At 53.1% G+C, this 18,865-nt stretch overlaps 1 protein-coding gene across 6 annotated transcripts in view; it reads left to right on the top strand.

The window, feature by feature from the left end:
• FBH1 (F-box DNA helicase 1) overlaps positions 1-17,684 on the top strand; it is a 38,608-nt gene extending 20,924 nt beyond the window's left edge. For all 6 annotated transcript variants that reach the window (XM_012741246.2, XM_012741244.3, XM_075997566.1 and 3 more), the window contains 15 exons: positions 207-299; positions 980-1,071; positions 2,362-2,530; positions 3,205-3,427; positions 4,106-4,193; positions 4,274-4,360; positions 5,100-5,236; positions 6,976-7,075; positions 7,170-7,291; positions 8,893-8,968; positions 9,310-9,507; positions 10,509-10,634; positions 12,625-12,731; positions 16,230-16,361; positions 17,210-17,684. In XM_012741246.2, coding sequence (XP_012596700.2) covers positions 207-299; positions 980-1,071; positions 2,362-2,530; positions 3,205-3,427; positions 4,106-4,193; positions 4,274-4,360; positions 5,100-5,236; positions 6,976-7,075; positions 7,170-7,291; positions 8,893-8,968; positions 9,310-9,507; positions 10,509-10,634; positions 12,625-12,731; positions 16,230-16,361; positions 17,210-17,380 — 1,921 coding nt within the window. In that variant the 3' untranslated portion in view covers positions 17,381-17,684. The remainder of the gene's footprint in view (positions 1-206; positions 300-979; positions 1,072-2,361; positions 2,531-3,204; positions 3,428-4,105; positions 4,194-4,273; positions 4,361-5,099; positions 5,237-6,975; positions 7,076-7,169; positions 7,292-8,892; positions 8,969-9,309; positions 9,508-10,508; positions 10,635-12,624; positions 12,732-16,229; positions 16,362-17,209) is intronic.
• Positions 17,685-18,865: the final 1,181 nt, after the last annotated feature.

The following is an 18,865-nucleotide window of genomic DNA, read 5'->3' as shown; positions in this document are numbered from 1 at the left end:
CACCGGTCCCCAGACTGTGTCCCCAGAGTGCTCTGTCAGCCGTAGATACATTTAAATTACTTTCCCCCCTTTTTCTAAAAAAAATAAAATGATGGTAGTGTTTTCTTTTTAGGACTGGTAAGGAGTTTAAACACATGTGAGGAAAAATGAGATACAGGTTGTGACTTGAATTTGAAACTCTCTAAATCTGATTTTTTCCCTATTAGGATTCACTACAACATTTTCTATTGCCTATATCTTCAGGAGAATTCCTGCACTCAGACCACAAAAGTTAAGGAGGAGCCATCCGTCTGGCCAGGGTAAGGATCTGTATCAATTTGGGTGTGTGTTTTCTCTCTCGTTCTTGACTCTCTCTGTACTTAAGAAGGGAGGTGTTTTGTTTCACTTCAACGACTGTATGAAGGCCTATCGTGCATTATGTGACATTTGCCCATTTTAAGAGTAAAATTCAGTCATTTTTTTACTAAATTCACTGAGTTGTGTAATCAGCATTTGTAATCTATTTTTAGAGCATTTTTATCCCCCTACTGGGGGGAGGCCTTTTGTGGGTCACCTTTTTTTGTTGTTGTTGAGACAGAGACTCACTCTGTTGCCTGGTCTAGAGTGCCATGGCGTCAGCCTAGCTCACAGCAACCTCAAATTCCCAGGCTCAAGCGATCCTCCTGCCTCAGCCTCCCAAGTAGCTGGGACTACAGGCATGCGCCACCATGCTGGCTCGTTTTTTCTATATGTATTAGTTGGCCAATTAATTTCTTTCTATTTGTAGTAGAGACGGGGTCTCGCTCTTGCTCAGGCTGGTTTCGATCTCCTGACCTTGAGCGATTCCACCCACCACGGCCTCCCTGTGTGATAGGTGTGGGTCTCCTTTTGTTTACTCAGTTTGTTTGGTTTTGGGGCAGTCTGTCCTCTGGGCTTTTCGATCCTTTTCTGTTTTTTTTTTTTTTTTTTTTTTCTAATTTCTCTTCTGTAATGATTATAGCAAGAAAACCATCCAGCTTACACACGAACAACAGCTGATTCTGAATCATAAGATGGAACCTCTGCAGGTGGTGAAGATTATGGCATTTGCAGGTGAGGGAGTGTGTCGGGCTCAGCATGTGGCTGTTTTCTGCCCTTTCTCACTGCGTCCCCTTTCGGCTACCAGCCATCACCCGGGTCAGTTATTGGACTACCTCATCAGACCATCTCAGAAGCGGCGGGCTCAGGACGCTCCCTCTCCCTCACCCTCCTGTTCACAGGGGTTAGCTGTGGGGTAGATGCCACTGGGATTGGTCCAGCCCTTCATCAGCATCATCATCATTGTCGTGTGTGCTCAGTCCCTGACTGCCCTGGAGAGGGAGGCCATGGTGATCTCCTGCGCAGAGGGTTTCGGTCCCTCCCTCGCTGATTAGGGTGACGTCCAGAGGGCCGGCCCTCCCTCTGTTGTAACCTGCGTGTCTGCTGTTATCCTGCCCTGTCAGCCAATTCGAGCCGCTTACAGTCTCCCCAGGAGCCTGGTTAGTCTCTTGTCACAACCTTTGCTCATGCTATTTTTTAAAACCTGGAATTCCATCCTGCTGCTTTCCTGGCCAAGCGTCCTGCTGATAGCGTTTATTAAATGCCTGCAGTATGCACGGCGTGGCGCTGATCCTAACAACATCCTGTAAGCTTGGTTAGTTACGCTCATTTTGTAGATAAAGAAATTGGGCCGGGCGAGGTGGCTCACGCCTGTCATCCTAGCACTCTGGGCGGCCGAGGCGGGAGGCTCCCTCAAGGTTAGGAGTTCAAGACCAGCCTGAGCAAGAGCGAGACCCCCCCATCTCTACTAAAAATAGAAAGAAATTAATTGGACAACTAAAAATATACAGAAAAAATGAGCCGGGCATGGTGGCACATGCCTGTAGTCCCAGCTACTCGGGAGGCTGAGGCAGGAGGATTGCTTGAGCCCAGGAGTTTGAGGTTGCTGTGAGCTAGGCTGATGCCACGGCACTCTAGCCCAGGCAACAGAGTGAGACAAAAAAAAAGAAAGAAACTGAGGCTCAGAGAGACTCACCCCGGGTTAAATAGGCACACAGTGGTAGAGAATTCAAAGCCAGATCCAGGTCTCTCCAGAGACATTCCTTCTTCTCATGGCCCCCCCTCCCAAATCATCATTGTCTTCACAAACCCTACAGCAGGTGTCACCGGCGCACCGCTGAGGAGCAGACGGAAGCTGGGTGCGGTCAGGGGCTCTTTGTGACTCGGCTGGGAACCGCCAGGGCCGAGAGATCCTGGCTTCGAATCCGCTGCCCTTGTGGAGCGAGCCGGGACCTGATTGGCGGGGTCCTCGGGCACGTTTTTGCCCGGGTCAGAGGGTCACCTCCTTCCTCTGGGCTTCCCCAGGCACCGGGAAGACCTCCACCCTGGTCAAGTACGCGGAGAAGTGGTCTCAGAGCAGGTTCCTGTACGTGACGTTCAACAAGAGCATCGCCAAGCAGGCCGAGCGCGCCTTCCCCAGCAACGTCACCTGCAAGACCTTCCACTCCATGGCCTACGGGCACGTCGGGCGCAAGTGAGTGCGGCCCTCGTCCCGCTGCCTTTGCCGTGGCCGTCGCTGCGGCCACGTGTGAGCTTGCACCACAGCAGCCTGAGGAAGCGTCATGCCATCGCCTCCGCTTACAGATTTAGTGATTTGTGCTTTTTATCCTGTAAAATACATTGTTTGCACGTAAAAGTATCCTGCTGAGTGGGGCTGTTCTCATTTTTTTGGAATTGAGGCACGGAGGTCAAAACACCTTGTTCAAAGTTGGGCTGTCACCAGTCCTGATTGGTTTTCGGCTCTCCTTGGAAGGGGGCTGGGGTGGGTGGGAGACTCAGCGGAGGTGCCCTTGCCCCGGGTTTCCTGGGTGTAGAAACTTCAGGAAACATTGAGTGTCCCCTTGGAGAGGGGGCCTCTTGGAGCCCGGACCACGCCTTGGAATAGTGCTATCAGCTGCCACGAGCTGATTTCTCTCCTGGGTTGTTCCGTGTGAGTTCCTGAAAGCCCAGGTGAAGCCATTTCAAATCGGGCATGGACCTTGCAGGATTCTCTCTGGCTTTTAAAAATTTAGTCTCAGCTCATGTGACACCTTGGAGCCACCTTGTGATGCTGCTGGAGGGGACGGGGCAGATAGTAAATACCCCACCCCCAACCCCTGCCCCCGACCAGGAAGGGCAAATTCTGTTCCTTTGGGCTGTGCGTTACAGGTACCAGTCAAAGAAGAAGTTGAATCTCTTCAAGTTGACGCCCTTCATGGTCAATTCCGTGCTCGCCGAGGGGAAGGGCGGGTTCATACGGGCCAAGCTCGTGTGCAAGACGTTGGAGAACTTCTTCGCCTCGGCCGACGAGGAGCTGACCATCGACCACGTGCCCATCTGGTGTAAGAACAGCCAAGGGCAGAGAGTGATGGTGGAGCAGAGCGAGAAGCTGGTGAGCATCCGGTGGCGTCGCTCGGGTCAGGGCCCGGGGACAGGCGGGAGGGCTTCCTAGGCACGGGGCTGGCGTGGCACAGCGTCAGGCTGTCGTTTCTGCAGAGCAGCCCGCAGGAAGTGGGAGGTGGCAGGGGGAGGCTGCAGCCCACACTCGTAGCTGCCGATGGTCTGGTGTTTTCTCCCGTGAGGAACACCCGTGGACCTCTCACTCAATCCTCGGAACAGTTTTAGCAGGAGACAGGACAGGACAGGACAGGACACGGCCCGCCCGGGGCTCACAAGAGCTTGACGTTGGGGTTTCTGGCCCCTGAATCTGGTCTTATCTCAAGACTGGGAATCTCTTTCCTCGTCTGTTTGGTTATTGGTTCCGTAGAATAGAGTTTACTAGTGGAAAAGCTACTTCTTGTTTTTATCGAGTCTCTGTCCGTCCCTTGCCGTTCCTTTTTGTGAGTTAAGTATCACTCGTGAATCTAGGACCACGGTCCAGCCTTGTCTGGTTCCTCCAGAGTCCGGGCTTGGCGCGGCGCCAGCTGCTTCCCCCTCTGCAGCGTGCAGAGGCGCCGCTCACCCTTCTGCGGTGACACCTTCGCCCCCGCCGGGGTCTGGGCGCGGCAGTGGGACTGCAGGATGCTGCCTTTTCCAGGAATTCAAACCGTGCGTGTCCCTTGCTCTCTAGAACAGTGTCCTCGAAGCCAGCCGCCTCTGGGACAACATGCGGAAGCTGGGGGAGTGCACGGAAGAGGCGTACCAGATGACTCATGACGGTAGGCGGGCTCCGGGCGTGGCGTCTGTGGCGCGAGCCGCCTCCCTGCGCGCCGTGACCCTCGCCGCTCCCTTCTTTCAGGCTACCTGAAGCTCTGGCAGCTGAGCAAGCCTCTGCTGGCCTCTTACGACGCCATCTTCGTGGACGAGGCCCAGGACTGCACCCCAGGTGATGCACTGCTCTGGACACCCGTAGTCTCACATGCTAGAAACACCCTCGGGACTACGTAAGAGGACCCGTGTGTGCCATGAGTTGACGGTTCCTATTTGTGATGGAGAAGAGGAGCAGATATGATCCTCCTTATGAGACTTAAGATTCCAACAGCCGCCCCTCCACCACCCGCAGCACCTTTATCTTCCTCCACCTGTTTCGCTCGGTTCTTTTTTTTTTTTTTTTTTGAGACAGAAGTCTCGCTTTGTTGCCCGGGCTAGAGTGAGTGCCATGGCGTCAGGCTAGCTCACAGCAACCTCAAACTCCTGGGCTCAAGCGATCCTCCTGCCTCAGCCTCCCGAGTAGCTGGGACTACAGGCATGCGCCACCATGCCTGGCTAATTTTTTTCTATATAGTTTTAGTTGGCCAGTTAATTTCTTTCTATTTTTAGTAGAGACAGGGTCTCACTCTTGCTCAGGCTGGTCTCAAACTCCTGACTTGAGCGATCCGCATGCCTGGGCCTCTGAGAGTGCTGGGATGACAGGCGTGAGCCACCGCGCCCGGCCTCCAAATGTAATTTCTTTAGTCCGTCGTAAAACTGCTGCCTTTGATGGCGTGCACGTGTCCTGCAGAAAAAGGCAGCGTTGTTTTCCGCGTTCCCCGGCCGACTTTGTGCAAGCGTTTTCGCCCTTTTCTGCTTGCCGGGCGGGTTGGAGGCCTCGAGGTTTCTCTCACCGCCCCTCTCGTTGCTTGCAGCCATCATGAACATAGTTCTGTCCCAGCCCTGTGGGAAAATCTTCGTAGGGGACCCGCACCAGCAGATCTACACCTTCCGCGGTGCGGTCAACGCTCTGTTCACGGTCCCCCACACCCACGTCTTCTATCTCACGCAGGTAAGCGCTCGCCGCGCCTGAGAGCCGGCGTCACGCTTCCCCCGTCGTTATGCGCCACCCACGCACCGGCACTGCGCAGGGCCCCCGCTCGGCTCAGGGCGCAGCAAAACACCCTGGCTCCCGTGCAGGGCCTCCCAGAGCGGGGGTCCCGGGTCTGCACAGCCGGGCCGATTCCCTGGCAGCTACCGCACGGCGGTCGCCAGGGGAGGAGCTGTGAGCCGAGCTGGCCGCTGCTGTCTCGCACCTCTCGTGCTCGAGAGGACAACCGACAGGACAGCGCCGGTTGTCCCGACTTGGGTATTTGGCATTTTTTTTTCCGAAGACGAATGAAGCGTGCTGTGACTCCAGGGAAAATAACTGTGACAGTGTTTGCTGTTAAGGATAACATTTTTGCTTTCGAGTCAAATTAAAATTTTGGCAAGCGGTGAGCATGGCAACTGCGAAAAAGTCGTTAGGCGCTCCCCCCTCTCCAGCAGCACATCTGTGTGAGGCTGAGTTTGCTTTCTTTCTTTTTTTTTTTTTTTGAGACAGAGTCTTACTCTGTTGCCCGGACTAGAGTGCCGTGGCGTCAGCCTAACTCACAGCAACCTCAAACTCCTGGGCTCAGGCGATCCTCCTGCCTCAGCCTCCCGAGTAGCTGAGGCTACAGGCATGCGCCACCATGCCCGGCTAATTTTTTCTATATATATATTGGTTGGCCAACAAATTTATTTCTATTTATAGTAGAGACGGGGGGTCTCGCTCTTGCTCAGGCTGGTTTCAAACTCCTGACCTTGAGCAATCCGCCCACCTCGGCCTCCCAGAGTGCTGGGATTACAGGCGTGAGCCACCGCGCCCGGCCTTATGTTTTTTTCTCATGGTTGGACTAGGGTTCTGGGTTCTGGGAGAAAGGCGGCAGGGGGCAGGTGCTGTGTTCATCAGTGCAGTTCATGACAGTCGGGGCTGAACTTGATCGCCTGGCTGGAGCAGGGTTCTCCAAGCCCCTCCCTTGCACACTGTGTGCGCTGAAGGAAGTCCCTGTCCTCAGTCCACACTGAGCACATGTTGGGGAATCTTCATCAGTTATTGGAATTCTTCTGTGGAGGAGAGTTGTCTCTTCTCTCCCATTGATTCAGTCAGTCATTCATCTGTCTCCGTCTGGACTCATGGATAGTTGTGATTGGGGCTATGGTTCATTCAGAATAGTTTTATAGCAACAGAGTACTGTTTGTTAAAAGTCTAATTTTCCTTTGGCTGTGTCATTGCTAGTCACCAAAGCACATAAAACTTCATTGCCTGAAGCTATGAATACATGGAAACAGGCAGTAAATACCACGAGTTTGGGGAAGAATGACGTCTTTCCAGCCGGATGGTCAAGGAAGCGTAGGGTCTCGGGCTGAGCTTTGGGGGGTAGGAAGTGATTTTGGTAGAGGAGGAGGAGTTAAAACAGCACGAGCAAGGGGTCTCAAAGGTAAAGGGGAGAAACCCTCCCCACCTTCTCTTAATCTTTTGTATAATTTGAACTTCACTAAATTTGATTTGGAAAAAAAGGATAGATTCGCTTAAAGGAAAAGTTTACTATTGGCATTGGGGAATAACGGAACATAAAGCCCTGTCCAGGCGGTGAAGGATCTTGAAAGTAAACAAATCAAATTCCCTTTCCGTGCCGGGTTGGGCGAGGCCGTGCCTTGGCAGGGATGGCGTGCGCGTGGACGTCAGGGCGGTTGCTAACTGCCTTTGTTTTGCTGCTTTCTGACAAGAGTTTCAGATTCGGCGTGGAGATAGCTTACGTGGGCGCTACCATCTTGGACGTCTGCAAGAGAGTACGGAAAAAGACTCTGGTCGGAGGAAACCATCAGAGTAAGGCTTTCAGTTACTCCTCCCGCACTTGTCACAAAAAGTAGTTTTCCTCTTTATTTTGATGTGCCGTACAGTTTGTGCTCTCTCCCCAAAGGTGGCATCAGCGGTGACGCAAAGGGGCAGGTGGCCCTGCTGTCCCGGACCAACGCCAACGTGTTCGATGAGGCCGTTCGAGTGACTGAAGGAGAAGTACCTTCAAGGATACACCTGATTGGGGTGAGAGGAGATTTCTTTCTTTTTTTTTCTTTTTTTTTGAGACAGAGTCTTACTCTGTTGCCCGGGCTAGAGTGCCGTGGCGTCAGCCTAGCTCACAGCAACCTCAGACTCCTGGGCTCAAGCAATCCTCCTGCCTCAGCCTCCCGAGTAGCTGGGACTACAGGCATGTGCCACCATGCCCGGCTAATTTTTTCTATATATATTAGTTAGCCAATTAATTTCCTTCTATTTATAGTAGAGACGGGGGTCTCACTCTTGCTCAGGCTGGTCTTGAACTCCTGGCCTTGAGCGATCCTCCCACCTCAGCCTTCCAGAGTGCTAGGATTACAGGCGTGAGCCACCGTGCCCGGCCGAGAGGAGATTTCTGTTGACACCTCATGCATGGAAACTTTTCAGATGAACACACCCAGTGAACATGTTCAACTTCTATGAGGTTATTATGCAAGAATGTTTGGGGTTTTTCCTCTGTCGGCCGGGCTATGCCATGACTGGAGTCTCTGCCCCGCTGCTCTTTTCTGCTAGTGGAACCTTCTTGGAAGCAGACCCAATGAGGACCGAGGCCCTTTTCCTCCACACTTTAAAAAATGAACGTCCTTCTCACCTTAATGTTGCAAATGATGCTGCCAGCTACCTGAAGCTTTTCTGGTTGTGCGTTGTCCGTTAGTTTAAGAGCAGCTGGGCTGCCCACATGTGGAGTTAAGAGCTGGGGTCTAGGTCTGGCTCTGTCACTAGCTTCGTGTGGCCTGAGGCAAGTCACAACTTCTGTGTGTCTCATTCTTTCCACCTCTAAGACAAAGGGAATGTTCTCCTTTGCCTTTCCAACGGGGAGCTAGGAGGATTAGAGGGTACCTTGATGGCATTTTAAACTCTAAAAGTTATACAACCAAAAGATATTAATTTATGGGAAAATATTTCTGAGGGCCTACTGTGTGACCAGGAAGCACCTGCTGAGCACCAGGCCCGGCTCAGGAGACACGTGACAAGGGCTGCCGTTCCTTGAGGAAGGACAGGTAAAACTGACATAAAACAGAGACCGAGATTGGGCGCGGTGGCTCACGCCTGTAATCCCAGCACTCTGGGAGGCCGAGGCGGGAGGATCACTTGAGGTCAGGAGTTTGAGACCAGCCTGAGCAAGAGCGAGACGATGTCTCTACTTAAAAACAGAAAAATTAGCCAGGCGTGGTGGCGCATGCCTGTAGTCCAAGCTACTCGGGAGGCTGAGGCAGGAGGATTATTTGAGCCTAGGAATTTAAGGTTGCTGTGTGAGCTATGATGACACTGAACTCTAGCTAGGGTGACACAGCAAGACTATCTTGAAAAAATATTTTAATCAAAAAAAAGAAAAGGAAATATGACAGTATCCATTATAATTCACAACCAGAACTCACAACCGTTTCTCTCCCGAGGGAGCGGACCTGTCAAAACAGAGTAATCGGGCGAGAGGGATGCTCTAGTGGATGCTTCGGGTGCAGTTTCGGATTCGCTTCCAGGAAACCATCTATCTCATTCCAAAATCCCGTCCCTACATTTGGCATACTTTGTTTTGTTAAAACAACAAACACAAAACAAAAAAATAACAAAAAAGCGAAAATCTTTTCCAGGGGATTAGATCATTCGGATTGGACAGAATCATCGATATCTGGATCCTCCTTCAGCCCGAGGAAGAGCGGAAGAAACGTGAGTCCCCGCCTGGCCTGGCCTCGGGACGCAGCAGGTGCTGGGGCGGGAGAGGGGAGGGCGGCTCCGAGTCGGGGTTCTTACTCTTCCTTCCGGGGAGAAGGGGTAGCAGGCGGCGCCCTTTCCCACGAAGAGTGGGGTGCCTGAGGCCTCCCGTCTTCAGGGGTACTAACAGGTGCCCCATCCCTCCCTCAGGAGCCTCAGTTTCCTTCTCACGCCAGTCCCCCAGGCTGTCTCCCGCCCCTCTCGCCTGGCTGCCTCATACGTTGCCCCTTCCGTGACAGCGACTCTGCGCGTGTCGCCCGCGTCGGGTCAACCTGCGGTGTCTTCTCCCTCCTCAGGAAACCTGGTCATCAAAGACAAATTCATCAGAAGATGGGTGCACAAAGAAGGCTTCAGCGGCTTCAAGAGGTACGTGACTGCCGCCGAGGACAAGGAGCTGGAGGCCAAGATCGCAGTGGTGGAGAAGTACAACATCAGGATCCCAGAGCTGGTGGAGAGGATAGAGAAATGCCACATCGAAGACCTGGACTTCGCAGGTGAGGGGAGCGGTCGGCCTTTAACCTTTCCCACCAAGAGGAGGCCTCGCAGGTGGTCTGATGTTTCTTACCTGCGTGAATTACCCGTGAGCAGGGATGGCTTCGTCGCTTAAGAGAAAGGGGAGCAGAGTTCTCGTTCTTACTCCAGGGCCCTTGGCTCCGTTTTACCTCCAAGCCCGTACGTAGGAGGAGATTCTCTAGCCCCAACTCTGCCACGGGTGGCTCTGGGCTAGGCACACGGCCCTCTTCTGGGCCCCTGTCCCTGTACGTGTGAATTACAGGATGTGTGTAAAGTCCCTTTGGCCTCTGGAACGTGATTCTGAGAGGTACTGACTCCTGCAACTCATTTTCTACTTTCCCTGCCTTTCCTTTTTCTTCCGAGCATAGTTTCCTCTGTCCTCCTTTTCCCACAAAACTATACTTACCGTGTTTCCCCAAAAAGAAGACCTCCCTATAAAATAAGCCCTAGCAGGATTTCTAAGCAGGATGTCTAAGCATGTGCGCAATAGAAGCCCCACCCCAAAAATAAGCCTTAGCGATGGGCGTGGCTGCGCAGCGCATCTGCACAACCCATGCATGTCGTCTCGGAGCGGGAAAGAACATGAGCAGCCCTTCTCATCTGCCCTGTGAGAGCTCTGTTGCTCCACATGAGAGATTGGGGCCAGTGGTCCTAAAGGAAATAGAGTTGCAAGGAATTCAGGATGGGATTCGGGGTTTGGAGAGTGATGATGATATTCCAGAAGAAGACGACTTCACTATATTTGAGTAAATGTAGATGGTTGTACCGTACTTAAAAAAAATAGCACATCCCCTGAAAATAAGCCCTAGGGTGTCTTCTTGAGGAAAAATAAATATAAGACCCTGTCTTATGTTCGAGGAAACACGGTAGCAAGAAAACTTAGAGTTTTAAGGGTCAAGTAGGACACAAAGCTTTTTTTTTATTCTTTTGTTCCTTTCCCTGCAAAGCCCCCGTGTAACCATACGCCGTGTGTTTGTTCTAGAGTACATTCTGGGCACCGTGCACAAAGCCAAAGGCTTGGAGTTCGACACTGTGCATGTTTTGGACGATTTTGTGAAAGTGCCTTGTGCCAGGCATAACCTGCCCCAGCTCCCCCACTTCCGCGTCGGTAAGCAGCCCCGTCCCCCGGACCTCTCATCTCAGCAGGGGAGCGTTGGCGCGGGCGCCTCCCTTTGACTGCCTGGATTTTTGCTGGGTGGCGTGGCCTCCTGGTGGTAGGGTCCTTCTAGAAAAAAGAAAAACAAAACCACTTTGTGGCCTTAAACCAGGGATCCTCAGACTTTTTAAACAGGGGGCCAGTTCACTGTCCCGCATACTGTTGCAGGGCCGGACTGTAGTTTAAAAAAAACCCTATGAACAAATTCCTATGCACACAAATTCCTGCACGCATCTTACTTTGAAGTGAAAAAACAAACGGGAAGAAACACCCGCATGTGGCCCGAGGGCCGCAGTTTGAGGACGCCTGTCTTAAACTTTTGATTCCTACATCTGCGGGTTTTAGGAAAAGCAAACTTCCCCTGGGCTGGCTGCCTGCCGTGTTCGTGGCGAGTGGTCAGCCTGCATCCGCACCGCTGCTCTGGGTTTCCGCCATCTACGCTGGGCGCCCGGCCTCGTGAGAGCTTCAACATGTGCCGTTACCTGCTTACTGGGCTGTGTTTTTCTTTAATCAGTTTCCCTTTTTTTTTTTTTTTTTTTGAGACAAAGTCTTGCTTTGTTGCCCGGGCTAGAGTGAGTGCTGTGGCATCAGCCTAGCTCACAGCAACCTCAAACTTCTGGGCTCAAGCGATCCTCCTGCCTCACCCTCCCGAGTAGCTGGGACTAGAGGCATGCGCCACCATGCCCGGCTAATTTTTATTTTTTCTATATATATTAGTTGGCCAATTAATTTCTTTCTCTTTATAGTAGAGACAGGGTCTCGCTCTTGGTCAGGCTGGTTTCCAACTCCTGACCTCGAGCAATCCTCCCACCTCGGCCTCCCAGAGTGCTAGGATTACAGGCGTGAGCCACCGTGCCCGGCCAATTTCCCTTCTTTTTATTAAAGAGATCAGGGAATCATAAAAGGCAAAATAGTAAACAGTCCTTATCGTCTTGTCTGCTTTTTAATAAGTTTATGCTCAAGGCTGATTGTGAAACTCTAAGCATCGGCGACTTTGTTCTGGTTTTAAATCTCAGAATAAAACCGTTTGAAATGTCCCTACAAACAAACAAACAAACAAACAAAAGCTGTTAACTGTGAATTCAAAATCTGGGGCATGGCAGACACCGGGGTGCTGGAAATACAGACTCGGAGCGCGGTTTGTCTCTGGCGGGCGCGCTCGGGAGGTGGCAGGCGCGGGGCTGAGCATGAACCCTAGTGGGGGCGGGGGCGGGAGGGGCCCTCGGGAGATACTCACTGCTTTTTATTGAAGGGGAGAAGGTGTTCTTTTTATTATTTATTTTTTTCTTGCTGGTTTACACATTTACATACTGGATTACTTTTGTCGTCTGTTTTGGCCCCAGCTTTACTGAGGTGTAATGTACGTAGTTCAGAGCGTGTGGTCCGGTGGCCGGTAGCATGTCCGCAGACCAGCTGCTCTCTGCGTTCCTGCTGTCGTGCGGGTGTTGTGACCGAGATGACAGGTGTGGGGCAGGCCTCCCGAGTGCGTGTCCTGGGATGGCGTCTCGCGTTTCTAGATTGGACTCTGTCCAGAGAGGCAGCCTAAGGAAGTGGAAAGAGTGTGGACTTTATTTTTATTTTTTTGAGACAGAGTCTCTGTTGCCCAGGCTAGAATGCTGTGGTATCCGCCTAGCTCACAGCAACCTCAAACTCCTGGGCTCAGGCGATCCTCCTGCCTCAGCCTCCCGAGTAGCTGGGACTACAGGCACGTGCCACCATGCGTGGCTAATTTTTTCTACATATGTTTTTAGTTGGCCAGTTAATTTCTTTCTGTTTTTAGTAGAGACAGGGTCTCGCTCTTGCTCAGGCTGGTTTCGAACTCCTGACCTTGAGCGATCCTCCCACCTCGGCCTCCCAGAGTGCTAGGATGACAGGCGTGAGCCACCGCGCCCGGCCATAAGCTGCTTCTGAGTTGACTTTTTCCCCCCTTTACTCTCTTCAGAGTCGTTTTCTGAGGACGAATGGAATCTCCTGTATGTCGCAGTCACCCGTGCCAAGAAGCGTCTCATCATGACCAAGTCGCTGGAGAACATCCTGACCCTGGCCGGGGTAAGAGGGATGGGCGGGCGGCACGCGCCGCTCTGGGCTGTGTTTGCTCTGCGCCAGGGACCAGGGTCCCGGGTTGGAAGGCGGGAAGCGCTTCTCGAGCGTGCCGAGGCCGATGGCGGTGCAGGAAGTCTTCTCACCGCGGCGACGGAAACGTTCTCTTCCAAGTTCTTTCCTAATTCAGTCTAAAAAGTTGTGCTTAAAATATCAGCGGTGTTCATGCATTTCTTTAGTTTCTTCCTTTCCCAATCGACTCTCAGCACTCTCAGGGGGAAAAAACGGCGAGCATGTCTTCTGCATCCGGACTGCTCCTCGTCCCTTTGGCAATCAGTGGCTGCTGCAGCCGCCACCAGCGGGCTCTCCGGCGCACACGTCCAGGGCAGGGGAGAGTAAGGGTGCGGGCTCCTGGCCGTTGCCACTGGCCGAGAGGCAGAAGAGTGAGCTAGTCAGCACTCGCTCGGCACTCCTCCCCAAAATACCTTCTCCCCACTCTCGTAACTCACTTTTGTCTATTCTTTGCCTTTCGCGGCTAGAGTGTAAACCATGTAGTCTTTCAACCCTGTCGGAAACCAGAACAGACTTTTTTTGAGCAGGGTGTGGGCGGTAAGAGTCTCGCCCTGTCACTCAGGCGGGGGTGCCGCTTTGTGACCCTAGCTCACGGCAGCCTCAAACCCCTGGGCGTGCGCCGTCTTCCCGTTTCATTGTCCAAAGTAGCCGGGACTACAGGTGCGCACCTTCACACCAGCTCATTTTTTCTTTCTTTTCTTTTTTTTTTTCTGTAGAGTTGGGGTCTCGCTCTTGCTCAGGCTTGTCTCTGACGCCTGGCCTCGAGTGATCCTCCCAACTCAGCCTCCCCAGAGTGCTGGGATGACAGGTGTGAGGCCCTGTGCCCGGGCTCCCCTTTTGATTTTTAACTCAAACTTTTTGTTGTTAAATATGACACAAATATGTAAAACAGCGTAAAGCAGCTTAAGATTACGATGCAGCAGCAGCGTACACCAGATCGGGAGATGCGGTCCGCCGGCCTCCACCGCTGCCTGGCTTTGCGGCGCGTTCTCCCCTCCCGAGGTCGTTCTGCCAGGTGCGCACCACCAGCCACGGGTACTGAAGACGGGGTGCTATGGACCTGTGCTCTTCATCCCGCCCCCCGGTTTCCCGAAGCTGCCCTGTGTCCCCACTTCAGAGCCCCTAGCGCTCTCCCGGGGGACTCGTACGCCGTAGATCCACAGTCCCTTTCAGATCCCACATTAAGAGGCTTCTGCTGCATCTTTAACACTTGAATCTTTTTCCTCTTACGCTGAAACCTTGGTTCCTAATGGTATGTGTTAATTACTCACACTATTCTATGTGTTTCACGGTAGCATTCAGAATAACACCAGTGTGACTGTTAATAGAGTACTGGATGCAATTTAAGATTTCCCAAACGGCTCCATTCCTCCTTAATACACAGTTAGACGTCTTGTCTGTCTGCAGTCCCTACAGAGAACGTGGTGCTTCTTTTGGATTTCATTGTCTGTTTTGAACCTGTGACACCTATTCATGTTTTTAAAGTCAGAACCTGGTGATGAGAAAGTCTCGTTTGCTCCTTGTCACCTTTAGACTGTTCTCTCCCTCCACCACTGGTGGCTGATTTAAAAAGGTGTCATTGGGCCGGGCGCGGTGGCTCACGCCTGTAATCCTAGCTCTCTGGGAGGCCGAGGTGGGAGGATTGCTCGAGGTCAGGAGTTCGAAACCAGCCAGAGCAAGAGCAAGACCCTGTCTCTACTATAAAAATAGAAAGAAATGCGGCCGGGCGCTGTGGCTCACGCCTGTAATCCTAGCTCTTGGGAGGCCGAGGCGGGTGGATTGCTCAAGGTCAGGAGTTCAAAACCAGCCTGAGCAAGAGCGAGACCCCGTCTCTACTATAAATAGAAAGAAATTAATTGGCCAACTGATATATATATATATAAAAATTAGCCGGGCATGGTGGCGCATGCCTGTAGTCCCAGCTACCCGGGAGGCTGAGGCAGAAGGATCACTCGAGCCCAGGAGTTTGAGGTTGCTGTGAGCTAGACTGACACCACGGCACTCACTCTAGCCTGGGCAACAAAGCGAGACTCTGTCTCAAAAAAAAAAAAAAAAAAAAAAATTAAAAATAGAAAGAAATGAATTGGACAACTAAAGACAACTAAAAATATATAGAAAAAATTAGCCGGGCATGGTGGCGCATGCCTGTAGTGCCAGCGACTCGGGAGGCTGAGACGGGAGGATTGCTTGAGCCCAGGAGTTTCAGGTTGCTGTAAGCTAGGTTGACGCCACGGCACTCTAGCCTGGGCAACAGACTCTGTCTCAAAAAAAAAAAAAAAAAAAAGTCATTGATTTATCTTCCTTTCTGCAACATCAGCAAACCCATCTGGATTTTCTTCGTATTCTTTGTCTGTGTGAAGATTGTGGGAAAGTTAGATCAGCAGCCAGGCCTGATCCAGAAAACATGACATCATAGTTTCCGGGCAGCACACGACAGGGCCGTGCGGGAGTCCCAGCACGAGCCGGAGTCCTCAGGGTGGTGGTGAAGCCGACAGCCCCTGTCCTGTGGTCTCTGGCCACTAATGTCTCACCTGGGCACTCGCTCTGCGCCCGGCGTGAGCACCTGGCATGTGCTGTGGTGTGTCTCCGTCGCCGGGCCCCGTGCTGTCTGCGTCTCCTGGATACAGGCCCTGAGGCTCAGCTGGGGTATTTTGCACCCGTGCGGCCGGCAGCATAGGGAGGCCGACACGTGCGAGTGGCTTGATTTGGGCAAGCTGTTTTAAGGTCCTCCGTGTCAGCTTGCCTGAGTCAAAAAGTGAACACGTTGCACATGATCTCTAATGATTCAGTTGGGGATGGGTTAGCATAAGGTAAAACCCAGACATAGGCCTGAGATATCACTGTACGCAGTAGCTTTACATGTTTGCCCATTAAATCTTTCTCTTTTTTATGAGACAGAGTCTCACTCTGTTGCCCAGGCTAGAGTAAGTGCCATGGCGTCAGCCTAGCTCACAGCAACCTCCATCTCCTGGGCTTAAGTGATCTTCCTGCCTCAGCCTCCCGAGCACCTGGGACTACAGGCATGTGCCACCATGCCCGCCCAGCTAATTTTTTCCTATTTATTAGTTGGCCAATGAATTTCTTTCTATTTATAGTAGAGACGGGTCTCACTCTTGCTCTGGCTGGTTTCGAACTCTTGCCCTCGAGCGATCCGCCCACCTCGGCCTCCCAGAGTGCTAGGGTTATAGGCGTGAGCCACCGCAAATCTTTTTTTTTTTATGAATTTTATCAAGAAGCCAGTTGGAACAGCCGTAGCTTTGCAGGCAGGGAAAAGTTAGAGAAAGTAAGGGAGGACGGGGCAGCCGGTGTGTTTCTGGGACTCAGGAGGCGTCTAAATTAGCGCTTTGTGCGCACGGCCCCTCAGCTGTGGGGGTTTGCGAGCGGGGTGTAGCAGAGAGACCGCCGTCACTCTCTGCCTGGCTCTGCCCTCCTCAGGAGTACTTCCTGCAAGCCGAGCTGACGAGCAACGTGCTGAAGACGGGAGTGGTGCGCTGCTGCGTGGGGCAGTGCAACAACGCCATCCCCGTGGACACCGTGCTCACCATGAAGAAGCCTCCCATCACTTACGTACGTGGGCGGGGGCGGCTTTCCTTGGCATCTCGCTGCTCGCAAGCGGCTGTGGGTGGGGGGAAGATCAGGGGCTTTGCCCGCGCTGGGCATGGGCAGGAGGCGAGGTCGGCCCGAGGGTCGGGGCGGGACGGGTGACGTTGCCTGGACGTGCTGGAGCCCGCGGTCCGGAGACGGTCGAGGCCGCACACCAGAGCTTCCCCGGAGGGCCCCGTTCAGTTGTCCTTGGTTCTCCCTCCCGACCGCATAGGTCGTGGTTTTGTGCTCGGAGGGCATGTGGTAGAGTGGAGTCTGTTTGAGAAGACAGTGCCGCGGGAAGTGTCACCGCAGAGGGCTTGCACATGCGTGAAAATCAGACGCCAGAATCCTTACGCATTGTCCCTAGGCAGCTATGACGACAGTTCTGCGCTTTTTGGTGGAAATTCCTGTTTTTTGGTATTTTTCCCTTTTTTTTGAGACAGAGTCTCACTCTGTTGCCCAGGCTAGAGTGCCGTGGCTTCAGCCTAGCTCACAGCAACCTCAAACTCCTGGGCTCAGGCAATCCTCCTGCCTCAGCCTCCCGAGTGGCGGGACTACAGGCATGCACCACCATGCCCAGCTAATTTATATATATATATATATTTTTTTTTTTTTTTTTCTTAGTTGTCCAGCTAATTTCCTTTTATTTTTTTCTAGTAGAGACGGGGTCTTGCTCTTGCTCAGACTGGTCTCAAACTCCTGACCTTGAGCAATCTTCCCGCCTGGGCCTCCCAGAGTGCTAGGGGGTGACAGGCGTGAGCCACGGCGCCCGGCTAAAATCCTGTTCTCTGATTGTCCCCCTTATCTGCCTCTCTCGCCTGTCACTGCAGAGCAACAGGAAGGAGAACAAGGGCGGCTACCTGTGCCACTCCTGCGTGGAGCAGCGCATCGGGCCCCTGGCCTTCCTGACGGCCTCGCCGGAGCAGGTGCGCGCCATGGAGCGCACCGTGGAGAACATCGTGCTGCCCAGGCACGAGGCCCTGCTCTTCCTCGTCTTCTGAGGCCGAGGGGCTCGTGGCTGCCGCGGACCCCGAGAGAGCCCGGGCGGGGCGCGGTGGGGCGGGGCGCCCGCTGCCCGGGACTCCAAGTCCATCCACGGAGCATCTTCCGAGGAAGAAGGGACCCGCCGGCGCTGCACCTGCCATTGCTCCTCCGCGCCTCAGACAGCCAGTCCCCACCTGCCAGTCCTCGCGCATCGGGCCGGGCAAGCGGGAGACGTTCTTTTGATAAAAAAAACAAACATTTTATGTATTTAAACTTTTATTACCAGGTTTCAATTAAACAGGCATTGTAGCACTGGTGTAAGGCAGCGTGGCGTCTGGCTTCGGCACCATTCTGGAACCTTCTCCAGCTCTGTCTTTGCCCCGTGTATTCCTTTCAGTAGCTCGGCCGTGGTTCACGTGATGCCCCAGGCGAGTCCGAGATGTTAGGTGGTCGGCGCGTCAAAGATCTGCGCTGTGGGGAGTCACATGCATAAGCAGTCCTCCTGCCTCAGCCTCCCGAGTGGCTGGGACTACAGCAGGCATGCGCCACCACGCCCCGCTAATTTTTTCTATATATTTTTAGTTGGCCAATTAATTTGTTTCTATTTTTTTTTTTTTTAGTAGGGACGGGGTGTCGCTCTTGCTCAGGCTGGTCTCGAACTCCTGAGCTCGAATGATCCTCTGGCCTCGGCCTCCCAGAGTGCTAGGATGACAGGCGGAAGCCACCGTGCCCGGCCTGGAGCACACAGGTGAATAGGCCACGTACCACATAAAAAGACAAGTGCGGGGTGACGGAGGCTAGGTGTGTCCTGCTGAAAGGGAAAGTGGAGGAGGCCAGCGCTGCGGAGAGGGGTGGGCGGGGGAGACCCGGCAGCTGGCGCCTGGTCCGCTGGGCTCGGTGCTGCCGGGAGGACGTGGCAATGAAAGTCGCGCGTATTTACCGAAACCACCGTTGAAAGCCCACCCCGTACATGTCCGTAGACCTGGCATTTGACACTTTTTTTTTTTTGAGACAGAGTCTCTCTTTGTTGCCCAGGCTAGAGTGAGTGCCATGGCGTCAGCCTAGCTCACAGCAACCTCAAACTCCTGGGCTCAAGCGATCCTCCTGCCTCAGCCTCCCGAGTAGCTGGGACTACAGGCATGCGCCACTACGCCCGGCTAATTTTTTCTATATATATTAGTTGGCCAATTAATTTCTTTCTGTTCATAGTAGAGACGTGGGTCTCACTCTTGCTCAGGCTGGTCTCGAACTCCTGACCTTGAGCGATCCTCCCGCCTCGGCCTCCCAGAGTGCTAGGATGACAGGTGTGAGCCATCACGCCCGGCCTGGACACTTTTGCCCTTGAGCGGTTTCAGGGTGCTGACGGCTGGCAGAGGGGTCTACACGGCATCACCCAGAGAATCCACCGCCGGGCCAGGCGGAGTCCACCATCCTCTGACGTCAGGTCATCGTTTTAAGATCATCCCAGTTGTGGTTTGGGGATGTTTTCAGCGATTGTCATC

Source organism: Microcebus murinus, chromosome 25 (genome assembly GCF_040939455.1).
Source record: "Microcebus murinus isolate Inina chromosome 25, M.murinus_Inina_mat1.0, whole genome shotgun sequence".
NCBI lineage: Eukaryota > Metazoa > Chordata > Mammalia > Primates > Cheirogaleidae > Microcebus > Microcebus murinus.
The sequence above is the reverse complement of the archived record's forward strand: the minus strand, read 5'-3'. Positions and strand labels throughout refer to the sequence as shown.